This window comes from Podarcis filfolensis (assembly GCF_964270895.1).
Source record: "Podarcis filfolensis genome assembly, chromosome: 2".
Lineage (NCBI taxonomy): Eukaryota > Metazoa > Chordata > Lepidosauria > Squamata > Lacertidae > Podarcis > Podarcis filfolensis.
The window spans coordinates 49,096,880-49,124,229 of record NC_139605.1 but is presented as its reverse complement, the minus strand read 5'-3'; the positions used below and the strand labels follow the sequence as shown (position 1 = coordinate 49,124,229).

The 27,350-nt window shown below is 39.4% G+C and overlaps 1 protein-coding gene across 5 annotated transcripts in view; it reads right to left on the bottom strand.

The window, feature by feature from the left end:
• Nucleotides 1-23,177, bottom strand: part of RFT1 (RFT1 glycolipid translocator homolog) — a 29,277-nt gene extending 6,100 nt beyond the window's left edge. For 2 of the 5 annotated variants that reach the window (XR_014545459.1, XM_083603417.1), the window contains exons 1-11: nt 22,907-23,175; nt 20,568-20,653; nt 19,554-19,670; nt 18,336-18,525; nt 17,701-17,802; nt 12,656-12,790; nt 9,742-9,820; nt 7,969-8,019; nt 7,064-7,194; nt 5,506-5,650; nt 2,939-3,044 (exon numbers count right to left, since the gene is read on the bottom strand). Coding sequence is in view for 4 of the 5 variants with exons in the window: in XM_083603417.1 (XP_083459543.1) it covers nt 2,939-3,044; nt 5,506-5,650; nt 7,064-7,194; nt 7,969-8,019; nt 9,742-9,820; nt 12,656-12,790; nt 17,701-17,802; nt 18,336-18,525; nt 19,554-19,670; nt 20,568-20,653; nt 22,907-22,990 (1,226 nt within the window). In the remaining variant the exon portion in view is untranslated. Of the gene's footprint in view, nt 1-2,938; nt 3,045-5,505; nt 5,651-7,063; nt 7,195-7,968; nt 8,020-9,741; nt 9,821-12,655; nt 12,791-17,700; nt 17,803-18,335; nt 18,526-19,553; nt 19,671-20,567; nt 20,654-22,906 lie in introns of all 5 variants that reach the window. The other 3 variants (XM_083603420.1, XM_083603418.1, XM_083603419.1) reach the window with 3 other exon arrangements.
• Nucleotides 23,178-27,350: the final 4,173 nt, after the last annotated feature.

Genomic DNA, 27,350 nt, shown 5'->3' with positions numbered 1-27,350 from the left:
ATGCCCCACAGAGGAACTTACGGTCTTCAAATAAAAACATCTTGAAGGTCCCAGGCCACAGAGAGGTTAGGCTGGCCTCAACTAGAGCCAGGGCTTTTTCGGCTGCGGCTCCAACCTGGTGGAACGCTCTGTCACAAGAGACAAGGGCCCTGCAGGACTTGACATCTTTCCGCAGGGCCTGCAAGACAGAGCTGTTCCACCTGGCCTTTGGTCAGGGCGCAGCCTGACTCCCTCCTTTGGCAATCTTTACAAAACTTTAGTTTATGGTTGCCATCAATTTTGATTTTAATTAATTTTTATAATGTTTTTATAATGTTGCACTGTTTTAGTGTTGTTAGCCGCCCTGAGCCCGGCTTCGGCTGGGGAGGGCGGGATATAAATAAAATTTATTATTATTATTATTATTATTATTATTATTATTATTATTATTATTATTAAACTTGCAGAAATATTTTCCCAAGACACAAGATCCCTGCATATTATCCCAAACTTTATTCCAAATGAGTTCATATCTCTACTTGACACACAGTTGTACTATGTCAGACGGCTTCATTAGTTCACAAAGACACACATGTAAAGGAAATGTGAGCTAATAACTAATTCATGAAAATGATAAATGAGGATAAGTCAACATTGTACTGATCTTCGTCTAGAATGCTGTAATGAGCATCTTCAAGGATGCTCTCTTTCACTAGAGGATACATTTGCTGGTGCTGTAGTTTCCAATTAATCACATCTTACAAATCCACAGCCTTAAAAGTGCATTGTACTTGGAAAAAAGCAAATTTAAAATGAAATAACAAAAAAACCTCTCTCTCACTCTCTCAGTCGCAGTGACAGTGGCCAGCAATTGCATTACCCTAAATATGTAACTCAAAATCTAAAAACAGCATGGAGCTCAACATTTGTTTTCAGCAATGTGACATTTCTATAAAGATAGATGGGACTTAAAAGATCCTTCAGCTACTGCAGCACAGAAGGTACCCCAAGCAAGCACAGACGTCTGTAGAGCACATGGCATTAGAATCTACACACTGAAGAGCTGCACTGAAGAGATGGCTCACCATGAGGCCAACCACAAGAAGAAGAAGAGTTTGGATTTGATATCCCGCTTTATCACTACCCGAAGGAGTCTCAAAGCGGCTAACAATCTCCTTTCCCTTCCTCCCCCACAACAAACACTCTGTGAGGTGAGTGAGGCTGAGAGACTTCAGAGAAGTGTGACTAGCCCAAGGTCACCCAGCAGCTGCATGTGGAGGAGCGGGGAAGCGAACCCAGTTCACCAGATTACGAGTCCACCACTCTTAACCACTACACCACACCAGGAAACTCTGTCACAAGCTTTATAAGTGCTCTTATCTACCTGTGCCCTCCAGTAATATGCAGCTGTGTCAGATAGAAGCTAACTCAAGGACCACCTCTTTCCATATGAACCTACCCAGACCCTGAGATCATCTTCTGAAGCTCTTATTTGCGTGCCTCCTCCTCGAGAGGTTCAGAAGGTGGCAACACAAGAATGGGCCTACTCTGCAGTGGCTCCATCTGTGGAATGCTCTCCCCAGAGAAGTTTGCCTGGTGCCTTCATTATACACCTTTAAGCGCCTGGCAAAAATGTTCCTTTTTAACCAGGCCTTTGGTTGATTTGATTGACGTCCTATGCCCTTTTAAAATGTGGTGGGTTTGGGGGGCTTTATTGGTGTCAGGAACGTGGCTCACCAGTGCACAGAAGAAGAGTCAGACTCAGAACGTGAGCTAAGTGGAAGAGGGACAGACTGCAGATGAGAACTGGCTGACAGTTGTGAAAGAGTAGTTCGACTCCCCTTCCAGAGGAAGACAGTGTTAGCTCTCAAGAAGAGGAAGAGTTGGAAGGCAGCCAGAGAATTGCTAGGCAATCAGCAGATAAGCAGAGGTCTGAGACTGTGTCGAGTGAAAGTGCAGAGGGCAGCCTCTCAGTCCCTTTTCTAGGAGACTGGATAAGAGGGCAACGGAAGGGGAAGAGGGGAAAGGTGGGAGTTTGGCGTCCTTCCTGCTGTGGGAGGGGCAATGATTCAGACTGACCAACTATCATCAGTGCGAGCAGGCAAGAAACCATGTTGTGGATATGTCTTTTTGTTAATAAACGTACATAAAACTGCCAGAGAGTCATTACTTATCGGGCTTCCTTGCCTGCCAGAGATCATTACAATTGGGTTGGTTGTTTTTATTTTTATTTTGATTATGTGTTTTGTGGTTTTATATTTTGATTTTATTTTGTGAACCGCACTGAGACCTCCGGGTATAGGGCAGTATACAAATTCAATAAATAATAATAATAATCTAAGTACGTAAGGAGAATCCGCTGGATCAGAGCGGAGACCCATTTAATCCAACACTCTGTTCTCACAGTGGCCAACTATGGCAAACCTACAAACAGGACCTGAGTGCAACAGCATTCTCTCTTGTAATAATAAGCACACATCTAGATCCGTAAGTACATAGTAAGTATATTATTATTTGAACATAGGAATTTTTTTTAGTACCTACTGAATTCTTTCAATGCTTTTTATAGAATGCACCACTTTAAATCCCATTTCCTATGACAGTGAACAAGTCTAAACTATCAGCTAAGCAGGAATGGGAGAGTCTAGTCAGAAGAAAGATAAATAGCTCTGAAACAGAAAGAACAGAATATATGCATTCGATTTCAGAGAAATACCTATTCAAGAATCATTATAACCCACACCCTTCAGAAGGTTCCCAGGATTCCCAACAACATAAGATATTCAAATGTAAGCGCTTATTCCTCATATCATTACATTTTCTAGCAATGGGACACATCAAGCAGTTATCAGGCACATTATTCTGAGGTGTGTATTGTCTAAAATATCCTCATACAAAGTTACATGCAATCAAAGAAAAGCTAAATAATAGTATGGAACTATGCCCTTTGTAAACTCACCTGTCCACTTCTTCTTTACACATTGAAGCAAATGTAAAACATTCTGTTACCCCATTAACAGCAAGCAGCAAGACATATAAACTATAGCAACGCAGGAGACTTGGCCCTGAGAAAATATTATGACAAGAAGATTAGTAAAATGAAACCCCTCATTGCTGAGATCTGTGCATTAACGCAATTTAACATGTCATTAATGAATTATAACAGCATCAGACTGTCAACTTGCAATAAAAATAAAATCATGTTACTGTTACTTGAGCAGCAAGACACAATGGTCAATATCCAATGTTAGTAATACTCTGAGAAGGTCCATTTGTTTTCATACTCTGAGCATGATTTAGTCGGAAATCACCTACAGTAAAACATTTTGTACTAAGTCACGGACAACATTTAGAATTTGGTCCAGGGTTGTTGCCACTCTTCTGGTGGGTCTATGACAAGCAGTTATAAGACCCAGTCTAGAAAATATTGCCCTTTTTTGTTGCATTGATCCAACCAATATGAGGGAGACTGGAGTAATTTATTACCACAATACTTTGGAGAGCTCCTTGATTTCTTTCCCCACCCCCATATCACTCTTGGCATCTGCAAAATTCAATATATGTTCAAGAGAGGAAGAAGACCTTCCTTTCTTCTGCTTTGTTACCTTCCACTCAGTCACCTGGTCTCACAATTCAAATGGACACATGGCCTCCTCCCTTTTCACTTCAACCATGATGAATTATCACTTCTAGATGGGGACTTTATTGAAATAAATAACAGAAGCACAAAAAGTATATTCCATCTGATACCACTGTACCCAATTCTGACTGAAACTAGGGGCATGCACCAAATACAAAATTCAATTTCAATGCCACTTCAAGAAGTGAGTCAATTCAGTTCAGACTGCTTTGGAGGACACTTTTCACTTTGTGACTGAATCAGAACTTCACTTTAGAAAATGTGAAGCTTCATGCCACCCCATTGACTATAACGGGAGAATCAATAAGCAGTGACAGCTTATTTGCTTTTTAACAGAACTGGATGAACTTGACAGAAACAGTAGCAGTTTGTGAGTGGATGAAGCCTACAAAATATCAGAAAAAATAGGTGCAGGGATGTTTGTGCAAGTAGACTTTAAGTTTTGAGTTTGCTTAAGTGAGAGAGAGAGAGTGTGTGTGTGTGTGTGCGTGCGAGAGAGAGAGAGAGAGAGAGAGAGAGAGAGGAGAGATATGTCACGGGGAAATTGGTGAAATGCACAGGGGATGAGTAGTCACATTTAAATTTGATATTGGAAGAGTGAAGATGGGATCTGCTCCATTGGGAATAAGGGTGAAATAGAAATTTTATTTACTTCTCTATTTTTTGATAGTGCTATCAATCTCAAAGCTCCTCCTCCTTCCCTCCCTGGCATTTTGCTTATATGGAGAGCTGGGGGGAAAGTATGAATTTTAAAAGACCCAGTGTCTATGCACCTCTGAATTAGGCCTGGATGTTCAGGAACAGTCTGGTTAGCTTAAAACCAATCTGAAGGGCTCCTGCTTTGCTTCAAACAGCTACCAAATCTCTCCAAAGCAGCCTGATTCAGTCTGGGTTCACAATTTCTCTGAAGTGAGTTCACGCCCCTAACTGGAACAGGACAACAATTCTTACTAGGAACCCTGCCACACAGTTTCAAAGGCCTTTTTGAAGACAGTATAGCAGCTTTGCTAATACAGATTGATCTTATGCATGTTTATCTAGATAGATAAATAAATGAATGTAGCTGCTGATTATTTCCAGTTAACTGTTCTAACTGATAATTTTTAAAACCACAAAGTTCAAACTGCATGCCAGGAAGCCTGATCTAAGTCCGGTTCTGCTGAGAAGCAGCATATAATATAGAAAATGAACGTTCCTCTATTAATCAGTATTGGGTCAATTTTTTGAGGAATCCATCTTATCTTCTTTTTAGAGCTTTTAAACATTTATATCCCAATATTGTAGTGATTACTATCTTCAAGAGGGCTAAGTACTCAAGAATACAATGATTAACACTGCTGAAAAGAGATGTCCTGTTTCTCTCAGCACTAAAAGCGACATGCAAAATGTTATACTGCAACCATCCTAGATTGCTCTTCCATAAGGTATACCGTATTTTTTGCTCTATAAGACTCACTTTTTCCCTCCTAAAAGGTAAGGGGAAATGTGTGTGCATCTTATGGAGCGAATGCAGGCTGCGCAGCTATCCCAGAAGCCAGAACAGCAAGAGGGATTGCAGCTTTCACTGCGCAGCGATCCCTCTTGCTGTTCTGGCTTCTGAGATTCAGAATATTTTTTTTCTTGTTTTCCTCCTCCAAAAACTAGGTGCGTCTTGTGGTCTGGTGCATCTTATAGAGCGAAAAATACGGTACATAATGAAATTTCCGAACACAAGGAAAAGCACCATTTCTGAAACAGACATCGTAGGGCATGCAATGTGAATGGATCGGATTCTCTGTGTTAGTTCTTCCATGTGGATATAGTACTTTCATATATGAAAAGCAAACTGAGGAAGCTTTCACAAAATGAAGCTACTTTTCAGAAAGGCAGCTGCGATGTGACATTACCTGATCCCAAACTGAGCATTGAACCTCCATAAAGATCCAGTGCCAACTGGGAATATGCATAACCAAAAACTGTAATAGTCAGGCCAATCAGAAGCACAAGTTTCAGCAGTGATTCTAATACAGCTGCTGCCATGGAGATATCATCCTAAAAAAGAATTGCATTTATTCAATAGGCAAAACAAAACAACATATGCCAGATTACTGTGTTAAATTTATATATGGAATAATTAGATTTTACAGTTCACTATTTTTACTTGGCTAGTTAATGGCAAATTATATTAATTTTCAATAATAATTGTAGACTATTTGTGTCTAGAAGTATGAACATATTCAATAGCAGCCATATTTATATATCAAATGTGCTGCAAGTTCCAGACAGAACTTAATTAATCTGCACAAAACCCTTCATTAAATAGAAGATCAGGAAATGCCTGAGAATCTGCTGTGACAAAGGAAACAGGTTGACAAAAACTAGCTTCTAATGCATCAGAGAAAACCAAGAACACTAACACTTCTGGTAAATTACACAACAGTATGCAACTTCTACCTCTGCAGAAAATAAAAAAATTAAAAATAAGAGATCGTACTGTATGATATAGAATATAGTTCCTGAACTAAAACTATGCTTAACTAGAGCATTTGATCCTGAACTCATCTAATACTTTATTTACAATACCCTCCTGTGAGATATATGAGCATACCTTAGCTTCTCTACTAAAAATAGGCACAGCGTCTCTTTAGACACTAATAGCTCACTCCTAACCACAGTAAGCCCCATTCAAATACACATTCTTCAGTTGCCCCAAGTCCTTCTTTTAAACCATAGACCCCCCCAACCATATAATTTCAGTAGATTAACAAATATACACACCAGGACTACAGCATTATTTAAATTTACTGGTTTATACTCAAACAACATTTAATTTCAACAGTTCTACTGTGAGTAGATATTCGCTGAATACAACCCATTATTTTTATTTATTTATTTCAACATGCATACTCGTTCTATGATAAATCTTACTCAAGGCTACTTATGACGAAAAAAGGTATTAAAAACCATTCTTTAAAAATGAAACAAATAAGACAACAGCTATAATCTTATCATCTATTTATCTCTGATAATGCCTGCACAATTAACTTTTATTCTCACTTCATCCCCCATAATTATCTGTCAAGCCTAGTATTTTGAAAGGGTTTTATCCAATGGTACCCTGATAACAGAAAACTTATTGGTTTAGAGGAGGCTTCTGTCAGCAGAAAACAAAAGGTTCCCCCCCCATATATTCACCCTCCCCTCTGCAGCCCCCATCACTTCCCCAAATCTGGTAGAGAGGACCCATTGGGACAGTGTGGGATGTTTTGGAAGTGAAGAAAAGGGGCAAGCAGGTGAAAATAGCCTTCTCCCCATCAACAACATTGGCTCCAACCCCAGGAATTATTCTATTTGTGTAAAATGCCCAGTGAAAGTTGGCATATACTTATTTTAAATCAGTAAACGATATTTATCCTTCGCTTTAAATGTACATTTTCAGACTACTGAACAATAAGACTAATTTACCTGTTTTTGAAACCTGGTATCTTTTCCGCGTTCCAGAACCTTAGCAAAGTAAACATAAAAACTCTCCTCTATTGGCAAAAATATAAATCGAGCCGTCAGAGAACCAAGGTTGTTCACTATGTCATACACTCCTTTATAAAGAAACAGAAACATCTAATTAGGTGTTTAATAGCAAAATTATTGCTTGGTTTAAAAGAAGGAGGAAAAAAATTTAATGGATGTAGAACTTAAGGCAACCGTTCCAGTACAAACATTTCTGCTTGCTCAACGGAACAATTTCCCCACTCTTCCCCCCCCCCATGCATTGTTTTGAGGGTTCTCCTGGCCCTCCAGAGTGGAGTTGAGGGTGGTGTGAACGGTGCGTGGGGGTAGAATGGTGGAAAGTCCTATTGCACTAGAAAGAGTCCTTGTGCTGGCTTCCACTAGCACAGGGGTGTCCAAGAGGTCAATCTACCGGTCGATCGCGGGATGCCCTTGGTCGATCCAACAACTTTGGCTCATCCTCCCCTCAAATAGCTCAACAACTTTGGTGAAGCTTTTCCAAAAAAAGCTCAACAATGGATAGATCACTGCCAGTTTCTTGGAAGTTGGACAGCCCTGCACTAGCAGAAGAGGTAAATCACTTTTAAAGTTCCAAACATAATTAAATGCATTTCCATATTCAAATTAAAAAGAAAGCTGCCGCCTTTGCACTTATTTTATAGCCATTCATCTGCAGACGTACCACATTTCTAAATGAATGTGGAATCAGATTACCATTTGCTGGCCTTATTCACATGAATAAACTGTGGTTTAAAGGAGAGCATGAAAGCATGCTGGTTGGTGCAAACAAACCACAGTAAGTAAGCCAAGAACGCTTCTTCCAATTTCAAGAACAAGGCGATGTAAAAAAATGTCTTGCTTACCCTGGTCTCCAAAATTTAACACGTTCAGGAACGTCATGACATACCGTTCACCTACAAAAGTAATACTTAATATTAGTATTTATTTATCTTTCCATTATACTTACAAGCGGTTGCACAACAAGAAATTTCAAACTTATCCTGAGCACAAGAGATGTCGGACCCAGTGACTGCCTTTCAATATCACAAAATCAAAGAGCCGGCAGCCATCTTGGAGGTCATTTACTCCCAGCCTACTCAATGCAGAATCCGCAGCGAAAGAGGCTTCCATTTTTTTCTGCATCGTTCTCAAGGTACTTCAGAATTTCTTTAGGATTTCTGCAGATTTCTCCAGGATTCTGCAGCCTCCATTTCCTGACCCCAAAATATCTCATAGGAGACATTACCACATGATATCTTCCCCATAGCTTTTAACTGACACTTGTGAAGCTGGGGAAGTTGGCTGCAGACATCAGTACACTTCCTGATTTTGTTTTAAATGGAAGAGCTTCCTCTAATCTTAAAATATATATATATCTCTGATTATTTCTTTAGAAGTAAAAAAGGCATCACTTTAAAAACAAATAAACAGTTTTCAGGCACACAGTAGGCAGTCTCCCCACCTGCTTGCTCTTAAAAGGAAGCCCAGCTGTGGAAATCAAATGAACTTTAGGAAGTACAGGCACTTGAGAAGGCTGCAAAATATAGAATGAAAGGACGGATGCTAATAAAACACACCTTGACCATCTCAGAAGATAAATACCTGCAGCAAAAAGCCTGTGTTCTATCCGTAAGCATTTATCTCCCTTTTCTTTGGTGTTTTTTTCTTTTTCAAATCTACTTTACTAAACCTTTTAAATATAATTTTCAAATGTGGTTCCTTCTCTTATTAATTGGTGGAGAATTGTTTTAAAAGGATTTTTCAGGAGGATGCAACTGCAGCATCCTTGAAAGATAACTATCTAGTTTCTGCTTAATTATCTCCAGTATAGGAGAGTTCACCACCTCCTAAGGCAGTGGGTTCCCCTGTCAAAGAGCTCTTACCATTAGAAGACTTTTTCTAATGCTTTGCCAAAATCTGCTTCTCAGCAGTTCCATCCCCACCTGCATTTGTTACAGCCCTGCATTTTGGAGCAGTAGATATTTGTAAATGTAACAAGGTAAGAAAATAAAAGAAGTTGAAAAATAAGATCTAAGCAAAGTGAATAATGTAACAACTTTACTACGACAAAACTTCTGAAGCTGTGGAACTAGAACCCTAGGAATGATCTGAGAAGTATCTCAGGTGATAGATACTTGAGAGGGGAAAGGGAGGGGAAGACAGTTTTTGTTAGAGACATCTGATCAATTATTGTTTCAACATCAGCTCGAAGCCAAGTCCAATAATGATTATGAGCTGCTAATAAACTTTTACTGAAGGTTACAAGTGCCAATTGTACAATTGTTGGTCCATATGAATAAAGCGATATTTTATACATACTATGTCATCATTTCACCATAGTGACACAATTCCACTAAGCATTCAGTGCACATTGGAATATTTAACAATGAAACCACAGCATGAAGGACTAAGGAGAAAACCCAAAGTAAGTATATGCCTTCTGAAATATTTTATCTACAACTTTCACATTCCAATGAATATGCAAAACCAAATTGGTATCTTTCAACAACAAACACATTTCTCCTAGCTGTCTAAGCCCAAGCTATAAAACAAACAATTCTGGAAATCGCAAAATATTGGGGGTAGGTGTTTGCAGAGAGGGGCTAAATGGATGCGGAAGAGGCTATCATACTTACCCTCTGTTAAAACTTGCTTCAAGAATGATTGCTTAAAGAAACTCCAAGTCAATTTAGCCTCTTCCCAGTTAACAAATTCCTGAAAGTTAAATAGATATAAAATTACTGTGAAGTATTGAAGGAATTAATACTCCTAAGACATCAATATGACCGTTGACTGTGTACAACATGCACGTAATACTATCTATTGCTGGTTTGCACAGGTGAACAACCTTGACATGGCACCCTGTGACATATTCTAGGTGCAAGGATTATGTTGAAATGGCTTCACGTATAAACTCCTATCATGATTTCTACAATCACAGCACTTTGGGAGATGCTACATCACGGCAACAGCAGCAGAACTGCATCCATGGAGCATCAGTTCATACAATACTATCATCCGTGAGAACTCTGTAACTGGAGGTGGCTACTCAGAATTACAAACCCAATAACCTTTTGGTTCTCTGCTCAGGGCTGTACAAGTTTCCTGTAGCCCACAAGTTGTTACACTGTGGCCCTCCAGGCTGCCACAAAATTCCCTTCACAATTAGGGCAGGCGATAGCTAACCACCTCAAAGCCATGGTTGGTTCAGCTCCAATACCAGCACTCCATCATCCAAATCAGACACAGCATACATTTTTGCACCAAGAATGCAAACTAAAAAATCACTTGACTTTGTAGATAGGAACAGTTACATACTTCTCACACACATATCTCAGAACAGCAAGCTTCAGCTTTCTGATAAGCAAAGCAGACAGACATTTGTAAGAGAAGGCCTTTTGAAGTGAAAGGTATTTAAATTATTTCAGTTGCCTAATTATACCTTGGTGCCATGGCAGGATGCAAAAAAATATTGATATTAAAGTTTGCTCGAAGTGGATTCTAGCCAAGTATGCTTTTCGAAATGATAATTGCTTGTTGGTATTTGATCACTCTCAATATTTTTGTGACCATTAAGCTTTACTCTGAAAAACAGTTTCGATGAAGCTTGCATTTTATTATATCGACTGTAATTGAGTAAGTACATGAAAGGGAGAAGCATGCAATTATTAGAAATACTATTTGCAGAAAGAAAAAAGGCAAATTGTTGCTATTTAGAGTTTTGACTCGTAAACTTTCTGCTGCATGATATTATAGATCTGGTTAGGTACAATTAATCTTATAACTAATCAAATATTAAATTCAAGAATACAATCTAATATGCTATGTAAACCTGTACTCTCATTCTCTTATTCTGAACTGCAATTAATATTTTGCTAGTAAAGTAATCCAGGCAGCTTGGTCTCAGAAATGTATTCTTATAAATACTCATTATAAATATTTCCGTACAGAATATGGAAATTCCTCCTTATGTTATGGCTACTGCACTGTTAGTTTCCTTCACAAGTATGTAAGCTTTTTCAAAATTCCTAACCGAACAACCAAAGCAGCTATACTTCACTGCCATTTAAGCTAATTTATGCTTTTTCATAAAAGTCAAGTGTGCTGCTTTTTATCACAATACAGTGTTAATGTTTTCTTTCACTTCCCTGCAATACCATCCCCACTAAAGAAGATTTAGCTAGGATCAGCTATAGACAAAAGAGGGTCAAATATATCTGCTGTGCTATGAGACAAGAATAGTCTCTGGAGATTTAAATGTAATACTTTGGTTATGTAAATAGGAATTCTATGGAGGAAAATTTTAAATCTAATATTAGAGTAGCTGAAACTGTATTCTTACTTAATAAGGCTAGTTTACAGTAGTTCATTCCACCTCAGCCCTTTCCTCTCTGAAATATTTCAGAGTAGTTTTACAAACTTTATGCAAACCGAGCAATGTCAAGTTCCATTAAAGTTAGAAGGTCTGTTTTCACCTTAATATATTCAATGATACAGAGGCTGAAAAACAGGACCTTTATTTCTTTTCATGCATGGATTTCTTAACTATATTGAATTTAATCTCTGCTCCACAATTTATTGAATGTATTGTGCACCAGACGAGTCAGCATCTTCAATTCATGCAAGTCGTCTTTTATAAATGTATCTGGCACATATAATCAAAATACTGTGGATGATACTGTATTTTTATAGCTGAAATATTAATTTAAGCATAAAGGTTTGTAAAGCTCCTTTTGAGATAATATTTTGGCTTAACGTAATGGAGTAAAAATGTGTATATAGAAAAACCTTATTTCATCCAGAGTGTTGGCTTCTTTTAAACATTTTTGCTTTGACTCACAGAAATAATGTATTATTATGGAATTTGTCAGAAGAAATTACACTACCTGTGGTAAAATGGCAGCAAGATATAGCAAAAGATGTAGGAAAATCAAAATAGCCACTATATCTAACATTCTAAGAAAACATTTTAAAAACGACAATTACATGGAACTTTAATATCTAGAGAAATTTGGAAATTTGGAAATATAAATACATATATTTAAAAGCTATGCTATGCTAAAAAGAGGACCACACACTATTATAAATTATGTAGAGACTTATAAATGTAATGCAAGAATATTGGGATATGCTGTTCATAAAAATCCACACGTGCTTTTGTTAAATTATATATGGGAAATTGTGAGTAGCTGGTGAAGAGAGGCTACTCTATTGGAAATAGAAATATACCGGAATAATAGCTTCTAAATGAAAGTCAGTCAGCAAAGTCTGTATATAGACCATTTGAGGTATGAAATTTTAGAAAAGTATTTGTTGTATGAATGAAAGCATGGATTATTTTTTCCAGGCAATAAAATTTAACAGGGGAAATGCTATTAAAGAGACTTTGAAAATGGCAGCATGGCACTGATTTGATGGCCACTAAGCAAGCCACCTATAATGAGGTTCACTATAAGAATTAACTTGGGACAATGGCTGTACATGATCATCATTTTTTCTTGTGTCAAAATTATGAATAGTTGGTTTTTAACATAAAGCTGTTTTACTTACCCCATCTTGTCCAAAATTAGGTAAAACAGATATCATACGAGTAACTGGAAATGATTTTTTGGTTGCTTCAGGAGAACCCAGAAACATCATGAAATACATTATATAGCACAAAACCAGAACGCTGGTATATAGAAGCTGCAAGAACAAAATCTCATTAGCTACACAGCATACCATTTATTGCAGCATTTCCACTTCAGCAACAAAATAAATACCAGTAAAATTCAATTGCCAAGTACTCAGCTCCAGTTCAGACATGATGGCAGCTCCCAGGCTTAAGGCCTCACAGCACTGGCACTGTTTGCATGAACCAGCGCCTCCATGTGGGGATTGCCTAAACTGCAATTGCAGTGGGCCTTTTTCAGACTGCTGGAACTGCAGAAACCTCATCAACAGAACACAGGTGATTGTGCAGTTCTCACAAGGCCTTTAAGGACATGCAGTCCTAAATCAAAACACTGAGATACAAGCAGTTGTAGAGGAGCTTAACATCCTGTTGACTGTTATCACAAAGATGCTCAATGAACAATCTGGTATTATGATACTCAGTTTATGTATTGCAATTCATAGAATCATAGAATTGTCTTTCCATCGAACCTGCTGAACCACAGATTTTCCAAGGGTTTGGTGTCTCCGCTATGCGTGTGTGACGGGGAAACTGTTGAATCTCTTTCACATATAATGTTCAACTGTCCCCTACATAGCATAGCCAGGGCTAAATTCCTGGGTCCTGCTTTACTGCGCTTGGTTGGCAGGCCTGTTGAGTCACACGCCGCACTGCTTTTGCAGGATACAGATCCTTCTGTAACTCTGCAGGTGGCGAGATTTCTGAATGCGGTTATCTCACACTCAAAAACCACCAAAAAACAACAACAACATCAAAACTAATCAGACTGTTATGATGAGAGTGCATGTCGGAGTTTGTCTTCAGTTTTCCTTTTCTGTGATCCGTCCCTTGGAGCTCTCCTGGCCCCAAGCTGTCACTTGGCTCTGCTCAATGACCCACCCTTCAATGTCGGATATATCTGTTTTTATGTCCCTGTGTTTTTATGTTTGTACATATTTTATGGGCTAATAGCCGTAAATAAATAAATTGTAAATTGTAAATCATAGAATTGTAGAGTTGGACAGGACCCTGAGTATCAGCTAGTCCAAATCCCTGCATTGCAAGAATATGCAGCTATCCCATACGGAGATCGAACCTGCGACCTTGGCATAATCAGCACCATGCTGTAACCAGCTGAGCTATCCAGGCTCTGTAGTTACTTCTTGCATTTTTATCCTTACCATTAATCCAAATTAATACAATTAAAAAATTCTCAAAAATTAGAGCCAGGGTTTTCATGAGTTCTATTACAAGTTCATTCCTGATCCTTTCCACACCAGTTTTTGTGGGGGACTTAAATTGACCAGAAAAAGGTCAGCTTCTTATAGTTTTTCCCCTCCTAAATTAACAACACAATTCTATATATGTCTACTCAGTTTACTGGGGCTTACGCCAAAGTATGCAAGTAAAGCGTTGCAGCCTAACAGTCCAAAATAATATTTTCAAAATAATAATAACAGTCCAAAATAATATTTTCTTTATATGCTTAACTGAAATACAACTGACTTTAAACTGATCTACTTTAAAGAAAAGAAAGCAAAATGAGAAGAAGGAGAGAATTTTGGAAAAGATAAAAGAAGGGGAAAAACAACTAAGATCGAAGCCAAAATCCCAAGAGATTTTAAGAGAAATTAAATTTCATCAAACACAATATATGGAACTGATGAATCAAGAATTAGAGTGGAAAATTAAACAAATGAGACAAAAGACCTTTGAATCTGCTGACAAATGTGGTAAGTTATTGGCTTGGCAAATAAAGAAGAGACAAAAACTCAACACGGTGACAAATATAGAGGTGGAAGGAAAGAATATAAGCAACCCAGCGGAAATTAGGAACTGTTTTCAGAACTACTTTAGACAACTCTACACACAAGGGCCGCAGAATGAAATGGATATACAACAATTCCTCGAGAAAAATGGGCTGAAAAAGGTTTCGCAGGAAAGTAAAACAATTTTGAATCAGGAGATATCAGCACAAGAAATAGAAGATGCCATTCAAGGCATGACGCTGGGCAAATCCCCCGGGCCGGATGGACTGACTTCTAAATATTATAAAGTTTTGAAGGAAGGACTGATACAGCCTTTGAAGGAAGTCTGTAATGAGATTATGGAGGGGAAAAGGGCACCTGATACGTGGAGTGAGGCCTATATCACACTTATACCAAAGACAGAGACTGAAAAGACTCAACTTAAAAACTACCGACCCATCTCGTTATTGAATGTGGATTACAAAATCTTTGCTGACATTTTAGCAAAGAGACTGAAAAGAGTTTTGATGGAGGAGATTCATGGGGACCAAGCGGGCTTTCTCCCAAAAAGGCATTTGTCGAACAATGTAAGGAATATAATTGACATTTTGGAAAAGTTGGAAGTGAATATAAACACTAAGGCTGTTTTGATATTTGTGGATGCCGAGAAAGCCTTTGACAACATTTCTTGGAGTTTTATGTTGAAGAACCTCCGGGGGATGGGGGTAGGCCAAGGGTTTGAGAATGGTATAGGTGCAATATACTCTGAACAGAAAGCGAAACTAATTGTAAATAATGTGGTTACAGAAGAGTTCAAGATTGAAAAAGGGACACGTCAGGGGTGCCCTATCTCCCCACTACTTTTTATATCGGTCTTGGAGGTTTTGCTTACTATGATTAGGAGGGACCAGTTGGTTAAAGGGATTCAGGTCGGAGCGAAACAATATAAACTGAGAGCATTTGCAGATGATTTAGTACTTACATTGCAAGAGCCAGAAGCTAGCACGAAAAGAGTTTTGGAAATAATTCAAGAGTTTGGTCAAATGGCAGGATTTAAATTGAATAAGTCTAAGACAAAGGTTTTGGAGAAAAATTTGACACAGATAGAAAAGGAAAGGTTTCAGAACGAGACAGGGTTGGCTGTGGTTAAAAAAGTGAAATATTTGGGTATAAATATGACAGCTAAAAATGTGAATTTGTTTAAAGATAATTATGAAAAAACTTGGAGAGAAGTGAAAAAAGATTTGGAGATTTGGTCCAACTTAAAGCTTTCCTTGTTAGGCCGTATTGCAGTTATAAAAATGAATGTATTGCCAAGAATGTTGTTTTTGTTCCAAGCATTGCAAATAATTGATAAAATGGATTGTTTCAAGAAGTGGCAAAAAGACATATCTAAATTTGTCTGGCAGGGCAAAAAGCCCAGAATTAAATTTAAGATATTAACGGATTCAAAGGAAAGAGGGGGGTTTGCCCTGCCAGACTTTAAATTGTACTATGAAGCGGCAGCTTTCTGCTGGCTGAAAGAATGGCTGCTTCTTGAAAACACAGACATTTTGGATTTGGAAGGTTTTAACAATATTTTTGGGTGGCATGCATATTTGTGGTATGACAAGGTTAAAGCACATAAAAGTTTTAAAAATCATATTGTCAGAAAAGCACTATTAAATGTCTGGGTTAGATATAAAGACTTGCTGGAAAATAAAACTCCAAGGTGGCTGTCGCCAATGGAAGCTAAGGCAGTTAAAAAGTTAAATATGGAGTCCAAGTGGCCAAGATACTGGGAAATTTTGGAAAAGGAAGGGGACAAATTGAGATTGCAGAGCTTTGAGAAATTAAAAGGGAAGGTGAGAGACTGGTTGCACTATCATCAAATAAATGAAGCGTTTAAACTGGACAGTAAAATTGGCTTCCAGGTGGAAAAATCAAAATTGGAGACAGAACTGTTAGAACCCAGTACAAAGAATTTGTCAAAAATGTACAATTTGCTGCTGAAATGGAACACACAAGATGAAACGGTTAAATCGGTCATGATTAAATGGGCTCAGGACATTGGTCATAATATTTTGCTTGCTGACTGGGAAAAGTTGTGGACCACCGGGATGAAATTTACGGCATGTAATGCCTTAAGAGAAAACATTATGAAAATGATATATAGGTGGTACATAACCCCAGTCAAGCTTGCAAAGATTTACCATTTGCCTGACAATAAATGTTGGAAATGTAAAGAAATTGAAGGTACATTTTTTCATCTTTGGTGGACTTGCCCGAAGATTAAGGTTTTCTGGGAAATGATCTATAATGAACTTAAAAAGGTATTTAAATATACTTTCCCCAAGAAACCAGAGGCCTTTCTCTTGGGTATTGTCGACCAAGGGGTGTTAAAGACGGATATAACTTTCTTTATGTATGCTACAACAGCAGCTAGAATACTCATTGCGAAGTACTGGAAGACGCAAGAGCTACCCACACTGGAAGAATGGCAGATGAAGGTGATAGACTACATGGGCTTGGCAGAAATGACGAGCAGAATCCGAAACCAGGGAAGAGAAGCAGCGCAAGAAGAATGGAAAAAATTTAAAGACTATTTAAAGAAATATTACAAAATTAATGAAAGTTAGAATGATGTTGGACTGGAAAGTAAATGGTTACTATTAGCTATGGTTAAGACAAGGAGAATAAGGAAGATTAGTCTAAATTTAAATTAAAATAAGGGAAGATTTGCTGAACAATTGATAAGAATTTGGAATACAGAAAAGGGAGGCATGAGGAAGTCGGGGAAGAAAGGTATAAGAAATTAGGATATGAAATGATACATGTTTTTTGTTCTGTTTTTGTCTTTGTATGTTTATGTATGTTGTGTTTATATGGAAAAAATAAAAATATTATAAAAAAACAAACAAAAACTGATCTACCCAACAGCCTTATGAACCATGTATAATGGGTCGATTTTAAGTAAACATGGGCTCTGAATAAAAGTGCATTTGTGTATGACTATGCCCCTGATCTGACGTTATCTTAAGCTAGCCTAATATTGGGATACAGGTACTAATAGTGTGGACTGCAACATTGCTTTTATCCATGAAAAACTGAAGGGACCAAAGCATGGAAGCTATAGCAAAAATAATGTTAATTTCTTCAACTAAAATTATTATATCAGATCAAAGAGACAATAGTAAAAATTGCAGAAATCATACCTGGGCCAAAGAAAAGATGTAAAGCCCCCAGTGAGGATACGTAACTACTAAAATAACTGTCAAAAAGCATTTGCATATGATTGAGAGACTTTCAGCAATTACCTACAAAGAATATACAAAAAGCATGTTAGACACAGACACTATGTTCCTAATGGTAATTCTTACATGTGTTGGCTTCAAAAATCCTGTGATCAGATTTTGCATTTCAAACATCTTTAAGAATGTTTAATTGTAATAGTGACAAATAGTCTCTGCAATTAAGCCTATTTTCATAAGAGGTAAAGTTTAGTATGGCATGTACAAGCCATACTTAAGCTGCTGAGCAAGGTTTGAATACAACACTAAACCATGGTTAAATAAACCATGGTTTAGCATTGTGTGCAAGTCAGACAAATTATTTATATCAGCTCCTAAATCAATACTTAATATAAGACAATGAAAAAAATGTTTTATTGTTGTACATCACGCTCTCCAAATTTAGAGTGAAACTGGCTCTTTTTAAAAAACAAACACTAAACAGCTTTTTTTTAAAAAAAACGATTCACTGCTTCATTCATCAGTCCATATAAATATATATATATATGTCACATTAATAAAAACCCAAACAAGAACAATGCTGCATACATCTTACTAACCTTTAGCCTCACAAATAAGTGTACTTGGGCTAAAACCCAAAAAGGTTCACCTAGAAGTTCAATTACAGCGGAAAGACCAAAGGCAACCACTCCAAAGTTGTAGTAAGGAACAGCATTTTCATCAGGAACTTCAAGTATATCTAGCCAGACCCAGCCCAGGAATACAGACCAACACACGCCCAAGGGGACTCTATGAAAGTTGAAAAGATGAGTCCTTTAGACAGAATCACATGTTGTCCTTTTCTCTGCAATTTTTATAAATGAGTTAAGTTCAATGTTCTGCATTCTGTACTAGGCCACTTCTAGGTTACTTACACTACCTATTAGAATGCAGGGGAAAATTATCGGCCATCTTATTATTTATACCCTGCCCATCTGCCTGGGTTGCCCCAGCCACTCTGGGTGGCTTACAACAAACATAAAAACATCATAGAACATTAAAAACTTTCCAGTAAAAATACTTGATTCCTCAAGAAATCTACACTTTTCCATTTGACAAAACCCCAACCCCTACATCAATCTAGGGCAGCTTTCTGCACACTGACTTAGAAGCTACATCAACCCCCAGATGTGCTTCATGTAGACATGGTAGTTAATATATACATAAGATTCTCATGAAACAAGAGTTAAATCCCCAGAAACGCAGCACCGCAGATAAGCTCAAATATTTCATTTGCAGTTTAGATAGGCACTGAGTTATTTACCGGTAAGTATTCCATTTTCTACCTTAACTAAACCAAAAAACTAAAGTGCTCACCCTTTGATTCATTCATGGTTTGAAAGCAAGAGGCTGCCCTACCTTTTCAAAAGTACACGTAAAACTCAGATAAATTAAACAGGCACTTCGAAAGGATTTAACCTTTCTGAGATTATCAGAAGTGCTACAAACTGAAACTAGGATGGCCACCTATCATTCCAGGCATCCTACCTGTTCCCTTAAAATGTAGGAAGCCAAATGAGCCAATGTATCCTATATTACTTCACTGCCTGCTGTAGAATAAAGCTTGCTACAGCAAGTGGAACATCTGCTTTGAATCTTTGAAAATGCAAGTATGATCTCCAGGATGACAGGTGAAACCCTTGCCAGAATAAATTAGGATGGTAGTTTTTTGTTTTTACTATGTACTTAGACATAAGAGGAGAAATGGGGGAAGGGTTAACTGAGTGAGCTAATGAGAGTAATTAATTTGAGGATTCCAGTGTCTTATTTAAACATACATTGTCCACAAAAGATTAAATGTTTTGGTCCAGTTTCTCCTTGTACTTCCACTCAGACAAGCTCTTCGGAATGCCTCTCTGGCTAAGAAAACAACTGTAGAATAAAGCAGCATCAGCCTAAACGTTTCAAAAAAGGAAAATGAGTAATTTCAGTACAAGATGAACTGTCAACGAGACAAAAACTTCCAATAATAAACAGCACAGAAGGTTGGGTTAACCAAGCAATCCAAATTTTGTTTGTCCCCTTATAAGTGGTTGGGGGCAGAGAATGCCAACACTTACAGTAACATATCACCAAATGCAAAAATATACTGCTGCCTCAGACAGACAAATGTTTCAGCAGTATATTTTGTATCAATTGTTTTTTATATGTTAACATTGTTATTGGCATTGTTATAACAGTACCATCAAGATAAAACAGCAGCAACAACATAAGAACAGTACAGCATGCAAGCAACTTCAATATTTCAATTCACTGCTAGCAAAAAGAAAAGAAAAAGCAGAGAACTTTTCAGTCCGGAAGACAGATGAGATTTTCAATAAAAATAAATATACGTTTCAAAACTTAACATTTGGTGGAATTGGAATGCCCGCCCCAGGAGAACACCATGAGAATATAATAAAAATCAGAGAGGTACACACCACACATCATATTTCAAGAAAGACTAAAAATTACTGAATCTCCACCCAAGTCATAAACTACTGCATAAACACAGCACTCTCAATAGTACTACAGATTTGCATACTAGAGGATGGAAATTCATTTGTCCAAGAAACCGAATCACAAATTCAAATTTGCATTTAGACAACACAGCAGACATTAATTCAACTAAACCATTCAAAATGTCTCTTTGCAGCATCCCTGCCAAGCAAAAAGTTAAGTGGAGTAATTTACTTTGTCACTGCCCAGGTTTAAAAAGAAATCAAATAGAACAGAATATAATGAGACAAACTGCCATAATTCGGAATCATGAATCACTCATACCTTAAAAGAAACAGATTACTATTTATTACCTTACATTCACAATGCCAATGATTTCCTTTGAAACATATCGTAGGGTAAAAGCATTTAACCCAAATGTAATTAGGCGGAACAGTATCTGAAAAAAAAAATTAAAAAATAGAGTGAAACAGGAAATAAATTTACACCAGCTTTCAACTCATGTAAACAAAATCAGATTCAAGGAGCAACTTACTAATTATGTAAACTGGAAGTCTTGAATACAAATTTTACCTCAGCCATTCGCACTAAGGCTGCAATATGATAGATGGGAGGGAGTGGGACATGATCTGCAACTTTAAATCATGATTTAGCATTTTGTGTGAACTTGGCCCTGTCTTCCCACATTCCAACCTAGAGTATAACCAGCAGCATAACTCAAACTTAGGAAAACATAGGCACCTTTTCTCTTGTATAATAATTTTGAGCATGGGAGGACAGCCATGTAGACTACACAACTACAAAAATTCTATGCATGTTCCTCTCAGGACCAAGCTAGGCAGGTCACTTAGAACATCACTTGAAAGCACATCAGGGTTTGTTTGATTTTAATTTAGAGCAGGTGAGGAAAGAACAGATTTTCCTCAGGACTGAAGAGTATAGGGAGAAATTTGTTCCTTCCCTGTCCAGCAGCAATCCCAGTGAAAATCTACCTGATGCCATTAGTCCTGGGGGAAATGGTCTCTACCGTGTGCATATATATGGTTGTGACCTGAGGCTTCTAAAACTGCATTCCTGAAATGGAAGTCACTTTATTATTGCACTCATATCCCAACTTTCATTCAAGGAGTTCAAAGTGATATACGTGGCTCTCATTATTAACATCATAACAACCCTCTAAGGTAGGTCTGGCTGAGAGGTGACTAAGTCAAGGTCACCCTGTGAGCATTATTGGCCTAGTGGGAATTTTACCCTAGGTCTTACTCAGACACAAGGAAACAAACACTAAATAAATAATCTGTTTATTGATGCTGAGACATACAGAAAGCAAAGAACGCAAACATGAATACAGTGGTACCTCGGGTTACATACGCTTCAGGTTACATACGCTTCAGGTTGCAGACTCCGCAAACCCAGAAATAGTACATTGGGTTAAGAACTTTGCTTCAGGATGAGAACAGAAATTGTGCTCCAGCGGCACGGCAGCAGCAGGAGGCCCCATTAGCTAAAGTGGTGCTTCAGGTTAAGAACAGTTTTAGGTTAAGAACGGACCTCCAGAATGAATTAATTACTTAACCCAAGGTACCACTGTATAAGGAAAAGCCCTAAAATTACACAATTTTGTGTTGTTGATTAACAGCTCTCTCTCCTATGCACATATTCTGCCACAAGTCACAAATTATTTGAAGCAGTTAACTGAATCGCATGAACTCACAGCTTTCTGAATTTATTCTAACAACAAATAGTGGGCATTGCTGGGAAATTGATGCTCATGAACATTTTACAAATACTACTTATCCCTAGAGAAGGCACTTTTGTGAAAGATGCTCCAAAATACATGTGAAGGAGGCTGCACAAACCCCATGTATAGAGCATGTCCATACTATACATGTGTGTACTTGTACAGGGACACCAACAGTCCAATAGACTATTGGGAAGCCAATAGTCCTGTTCACATTTGGTGAAGAACACTCTTGCGTGATCAGTATGACAATGACGTACAGAGACAATACTATCTGAGGAGACCCAATTGGGTCCGGCTCCAAAAAAATGCATGCCTCATATTCTTCCATGACCACAAATGCAAATGGAAAGCAAATGTGTGGATCCTACGCAGGATCATACAAGGGACTTCTAGTCCAACCCCCTGCCAGGAATCCTCTTTCCAATGTGGGGCTCAAACCCACGACCATGAGATTAAGAGTCTCATGCTCTACCAGAGTGTTTCTCAAACTCGAGGACCCAGCTGTTGTTGCACTACAACTCCCATCATCCCTAGCTGGCTGTGCCAGCGGTCTGGGATGATGGGAGCTGAGGTCCAACAACAGCTGAGTCTACCCACTGAGCAAGGTAATGTGCCATCGCCGGCGAAGGGTCTTTTCTGCGAGGGAATAAAGATATGTGGATGTCTCTCTCACACGCACATCTAATAGTTTGGAGCTGGAAACAGGTGACAGGGTGCAAAAGCAAGCAAGCAAACCAAATGCAACCAAGCCACAGGGGGGGCCAGTGAGTCCGTTGCGCAAACCTCTTGCAGGGAGGAGGCAAGCAATTCAAACTGCGGGAAGAGGCATCCCTGACTGGGTCGAGAGAGCGTTTCTGCAAACGAGTCACCGAAGAGAAGCCAGGGAAAGGGACGAGGCTAGGGCTGAGCGAGCACCGCCTCGCCTCCGTCCTCTGCCACGACGGATACCTGCAAGAGGGCGCTGGAAGAGGCCAGCCGGCTGGTCTGCCGAAGCACGTCCTCAGAGCCCATCTTTGCCTTTGCCGCCTCCATCTCCTCCCTGCCACAGACAAGCCCTCCGCCGCCGCCTCAGCTGGCGCGTGCATAAGGGGAAGGCCCTCCCCGCGGCCCCGCCAGCCTCTTTTCCTCCCTTCCTCTTCCTCTCTCCCTGTCCTGCTGCCCGGCGAGCGCCGCTTCCTAGTCAGAGGGCGAAGCCCAACATGGCTCCTCCCCGTCGCGCTCCGAGCGCGTCAGCCCAAAAGCGGAGGACGAGAAAGAGGCGGCCGCTCGGCTTAGTTGCAGCTACGACGAGCTGGGATGGGGTGAGGCAGGAATGCTCTGCCTGCTGCTCGTCTGCCTTAGCTGGGGAATGCGAGGAGCCACACTGGCAAAGCTGGAAATGAGCCCCCCCTCCACGCCCCATCTTTCTGAAGGCTCTTGGCGCGCAAAAAGCCCGTGTGTCGCCTGCAGTAGCGCCTCTCCCTCTCTCTCCACGCTGTGCCGGTGCTTTCTGGCACGGGAGGTCGGCTGGGCAATCTTTCTCTGCCTCACCACAATTTCGGGGCAGGGGTCAAGTTGTTTGCCAGTTGCCTGCTCGTCCTATATTTCCTTATCAAACACACAAGGGCAGGCGCAGCCGTGTTAAGGAGCAGGGATTTATCTGAACAGCCTTGCACCCCCAAGTGACTGCCAATCATTCCTATGGAGAGGGTCGGGAGCTTAGTGTGCGTTTGTAAAGGGAAGTATTGCAAGGTGCCCTGATAATGTGGCTGAAAGACCCAGGGTTCATGTTTCCTTTTGGAAATGAGGCACAGCAGCAACTGTGGTGCCTTTATGATACATGGTTTATTTACACTATATGCAACCTGAACCTACGAGGGAGGAGTTCACAGCATTAACGTCCCAAAAGTCTCTTGTTTTTTTCCATATGCAACCCTTAAATGTTGTTGTTGTTGTTTAGTCGTATAGTTGTGTCCAACTCTTCGTGACCCCATGAACCAGAGCACGCCAGGCACTCCTGTCTTCCACTGCCTCCCACAGTTTGGTCCAATTCATGCTGGTAGCTTCAAGAATACTGTCCAACCATCTCGTCCTCTGTCATCCCCTTCTCCTTGTGCCCTCAATCTTTCCCAACGTCAGGGTCTTTTCCAGGGAGTCTTCTCTTCTCATGAGGTGGCCAAAGTATTGGAGCCTCAGCTTCACGATCTGTCCTTCCAGTGAGCACTCATAGCTGATTTCCTTAAGAATAAATGTATGTTTAGTCAATTGTTCAGTCAGACTTGGTCCCATGTTAACTGATATCTTCATGTTAACTCGCTATCTCTACAATGTAACCGTTTTTGTGTTTTTTTTAATGATCAATATTTTTCTCCAGCTATAGTATTGATTTCCATGGGAATGAAATTATTACTACCACATTTCTAAGGTAGAGAACTCCATCACCCTGCAGCAATGACTTTGCTTGATTGCATTTGTGGAATAGCTCCACTGCATGTGAACCTCTACCCTGAATGCTGGTACTTGTGGTTAAAAGAACGGATCTAAATAATGTGATGCTAGCACCCATTACCAAGATAAAGGTCTACCAGGCTTGTCTGTTGAGCAGACTGCTTTATGGAAGAAAGCTGTGGGCAACTTACACCCACAAGGAGCAACGCATCAATGCCTTCCATAGGTGCTGTTTCAGGACGATTTTGGGCACCCCCAAAGGTGCTCTCCCAAGCCCACATTCCCAGTATGTTCACCCTTCTTTCTCAGCGACATCTACACTAGCTTGGTCACATACACAGAATCTAATGGTAAGCAAGAATTAGCTTAGCAGTTAGGACTTTTTGTGTGTTTGGATGTCACACTATGCTAAACTGGTGACTTTGTGTTTTGTTTTCCTACTCACTAAAGGAGGGAGCAAGGCAGAAGTGCTCAGGCTGCATTAACTAGCACTTAGTTCATACACAGTATGACTTAATAAACATTACTTTCTGGCTTAGCGTAACAGGGAGAAATGGTCACAACAGATAGTTTAATGAAAAAAACCTGTGACATCTAAAGCAATTGGTGCTAAGAGCAAATGTACTTTTATAATCACTGATTTATAGTCCTGTATCACATCATACACTTTCTAAAAATGTATAATAAGAGGAATAACTGGAACAGTTAACTTAAATTCACTTCTTTCAGTTGGCATTAAGGGGACTTTTCCTCAACATGTTTTTATCTGTTGGATCCACTAGATGGCAAACCTTCCTCAAGGCAGTGAGTAGGAAAAGTTGCTGCCTCAGCCTTATTTCAACCGTGTATCCTAGCATCATCTTTTCTTTTGTGACCCTCTATCATATCATTGTAATTGTGTTTTATTTTGACATTGTATTTTAACTAAATGCAACAACCTGTAAATGGGAACGTTGTAGTATGGGGCATGGGTCCTTTTGCATTTCAGCAGAGAGGACATTCCACAACATGTAATGAATTTGTGCCTTGTATCCAAAACTAGCAGCATGAACAGTCTGTGTTATTCCATGCTGACACCATGTAAAGGGTTTGTGGTTTATTTTTTCATCTCATCATGGCCAATGTATAAATAATTCTGTTTGGGCTACAAACCATGCATGATAACACTTCTTGGTAGCCACTCCCAGACTTTGGAACACCTTTCCTAGAGAAGTTAGACTGGCTCCTTCTTTGTTATCCTTCCTTCAGCAGAAGAAGACTTTCTTTTTTGGGAACTGACCGTATTTAAGGAAAGGGGTGGTACTGTGATGTTTTTATTTTAGTGACCTGGATGATGTTTTAATATATTTAATATTAATATAATATAATAAATATTGGGGGGGTTAATTGTTTTTAATGATAGTTTCACATACCCCATGTTTTTAGCTGTTTCTGTTTTGTCTGTAAGCCACATTGAGTGCCTGTAAGCGAAAAAGGCAGGCTATAAATAAACATTTTTATAATTAATAATAGCCCAGAGGAAACCAGCTCTGCCTGGTAGTACAGCCACCACCCCTGTAGTCCCCCAATCCTGAGTCAGGATTGTTTCTCAGATTGTTTCTGGGTGCCCCTGAAATTTGCAGAGACAGGAGCCAAAGTGTCCACTCACTATCTTTTGAGCCTCAACCTCACAAATTACTCAGTAGTGTATGACCAAGCAGCCGTGTGCTGGATTCAGGGCCCAGCTTACTTCTGTTGGCACAAATGAAAATATAGAAGGGAGAATTCCTGGATGCCAAGATTCTAGTTTTGCAAGTACTCTTTTGGTGAGAACCCCAGCAGAGATTTAAAATCGTGTAATATGTAGCTAAGTAAAGCATGGAAGTACAGTGGTATCTTGGGTTAAGAACTTAATTCGTTCCGGAGGCCTGTTCTTAACCTGAAACTGTTCTTAACCTGAGATACCACTTTAGCTAATGGGGCCTCCCGCCGCCACCGCACAATTTCTGTTCTCATCCTGAAGCAAAGTTCTTAACCCGAGGTACTATTTCTGGGTTAGTGGAGTCCGTAATCTATAACCTGAAGCATCTGTAACCTGAGGTACCACTGTATTGGTATAGGAACGCAAGCATGGTTTGTGAGAGCCATGCAGCTAAGCTGGAGCAACCAGCTGAAACCTCTTCACACGCTGAGTTCATCTACAGTGGTGGGCTTTGGTGTCTCAAATTTCTCGTCTTCCATTGGAGTAATAATGCTGGCACCTGCTCCACCATCCCAGAAGCTCCACACTGCACTTATCTATAGCCACCTCTGTTATGTAGACCAGTTCTCTACAACATTTCCAGTTTCAAAAACCGTAGAAAACCATTGCTTGTGTTACAGTTCTCTGGGGATGTTGTCCTACCCTGACAACAAACTTTTTGGGCCTGTGGACATATTTGTAAACAGCAGAACAGTGACTTCACCAATACAGGATTATTAACAAGGTTTTATATAGTTCCCTCTAGGCCTGGGGTATCTCTACTGAGAACTTTCAAGAAGGCCCTGTGGCAGTCGGCACTTGGAGACACTTGTTCAGAATGCCTTGTTTTATTTTTAAAGCAGAGCTAAGTGGATGCTGCCTTTTCGAGAATAAAAGATGAAGATAACCTAAAATACATCCACCCATCAGGAAAACCTCAGCTGTGCAATTCCGCCTTCCACAACCTCCTCAGTCAGGATGATGATTATGGAGGACTGTACTCATGGCCAGGATCTCATTGCTAAGGCAAAGGAAGGCACCATGTTCTCCAAACAATCACATACCGGAAGTCTAATTACTGGGCTAGTCAGGATTTGCTTTATTTGCTGAGCTATATTAATCCCAGTATAGAAATAGTCAACTTTGTAACCAAATCATTTTCGCAGTTCCTTTTTATAGTTTCAAGAGTTTTGCATCACCTTAAAAGGCTAAGCGATTCATTGTGGTATAAGACTTTGTGGACTA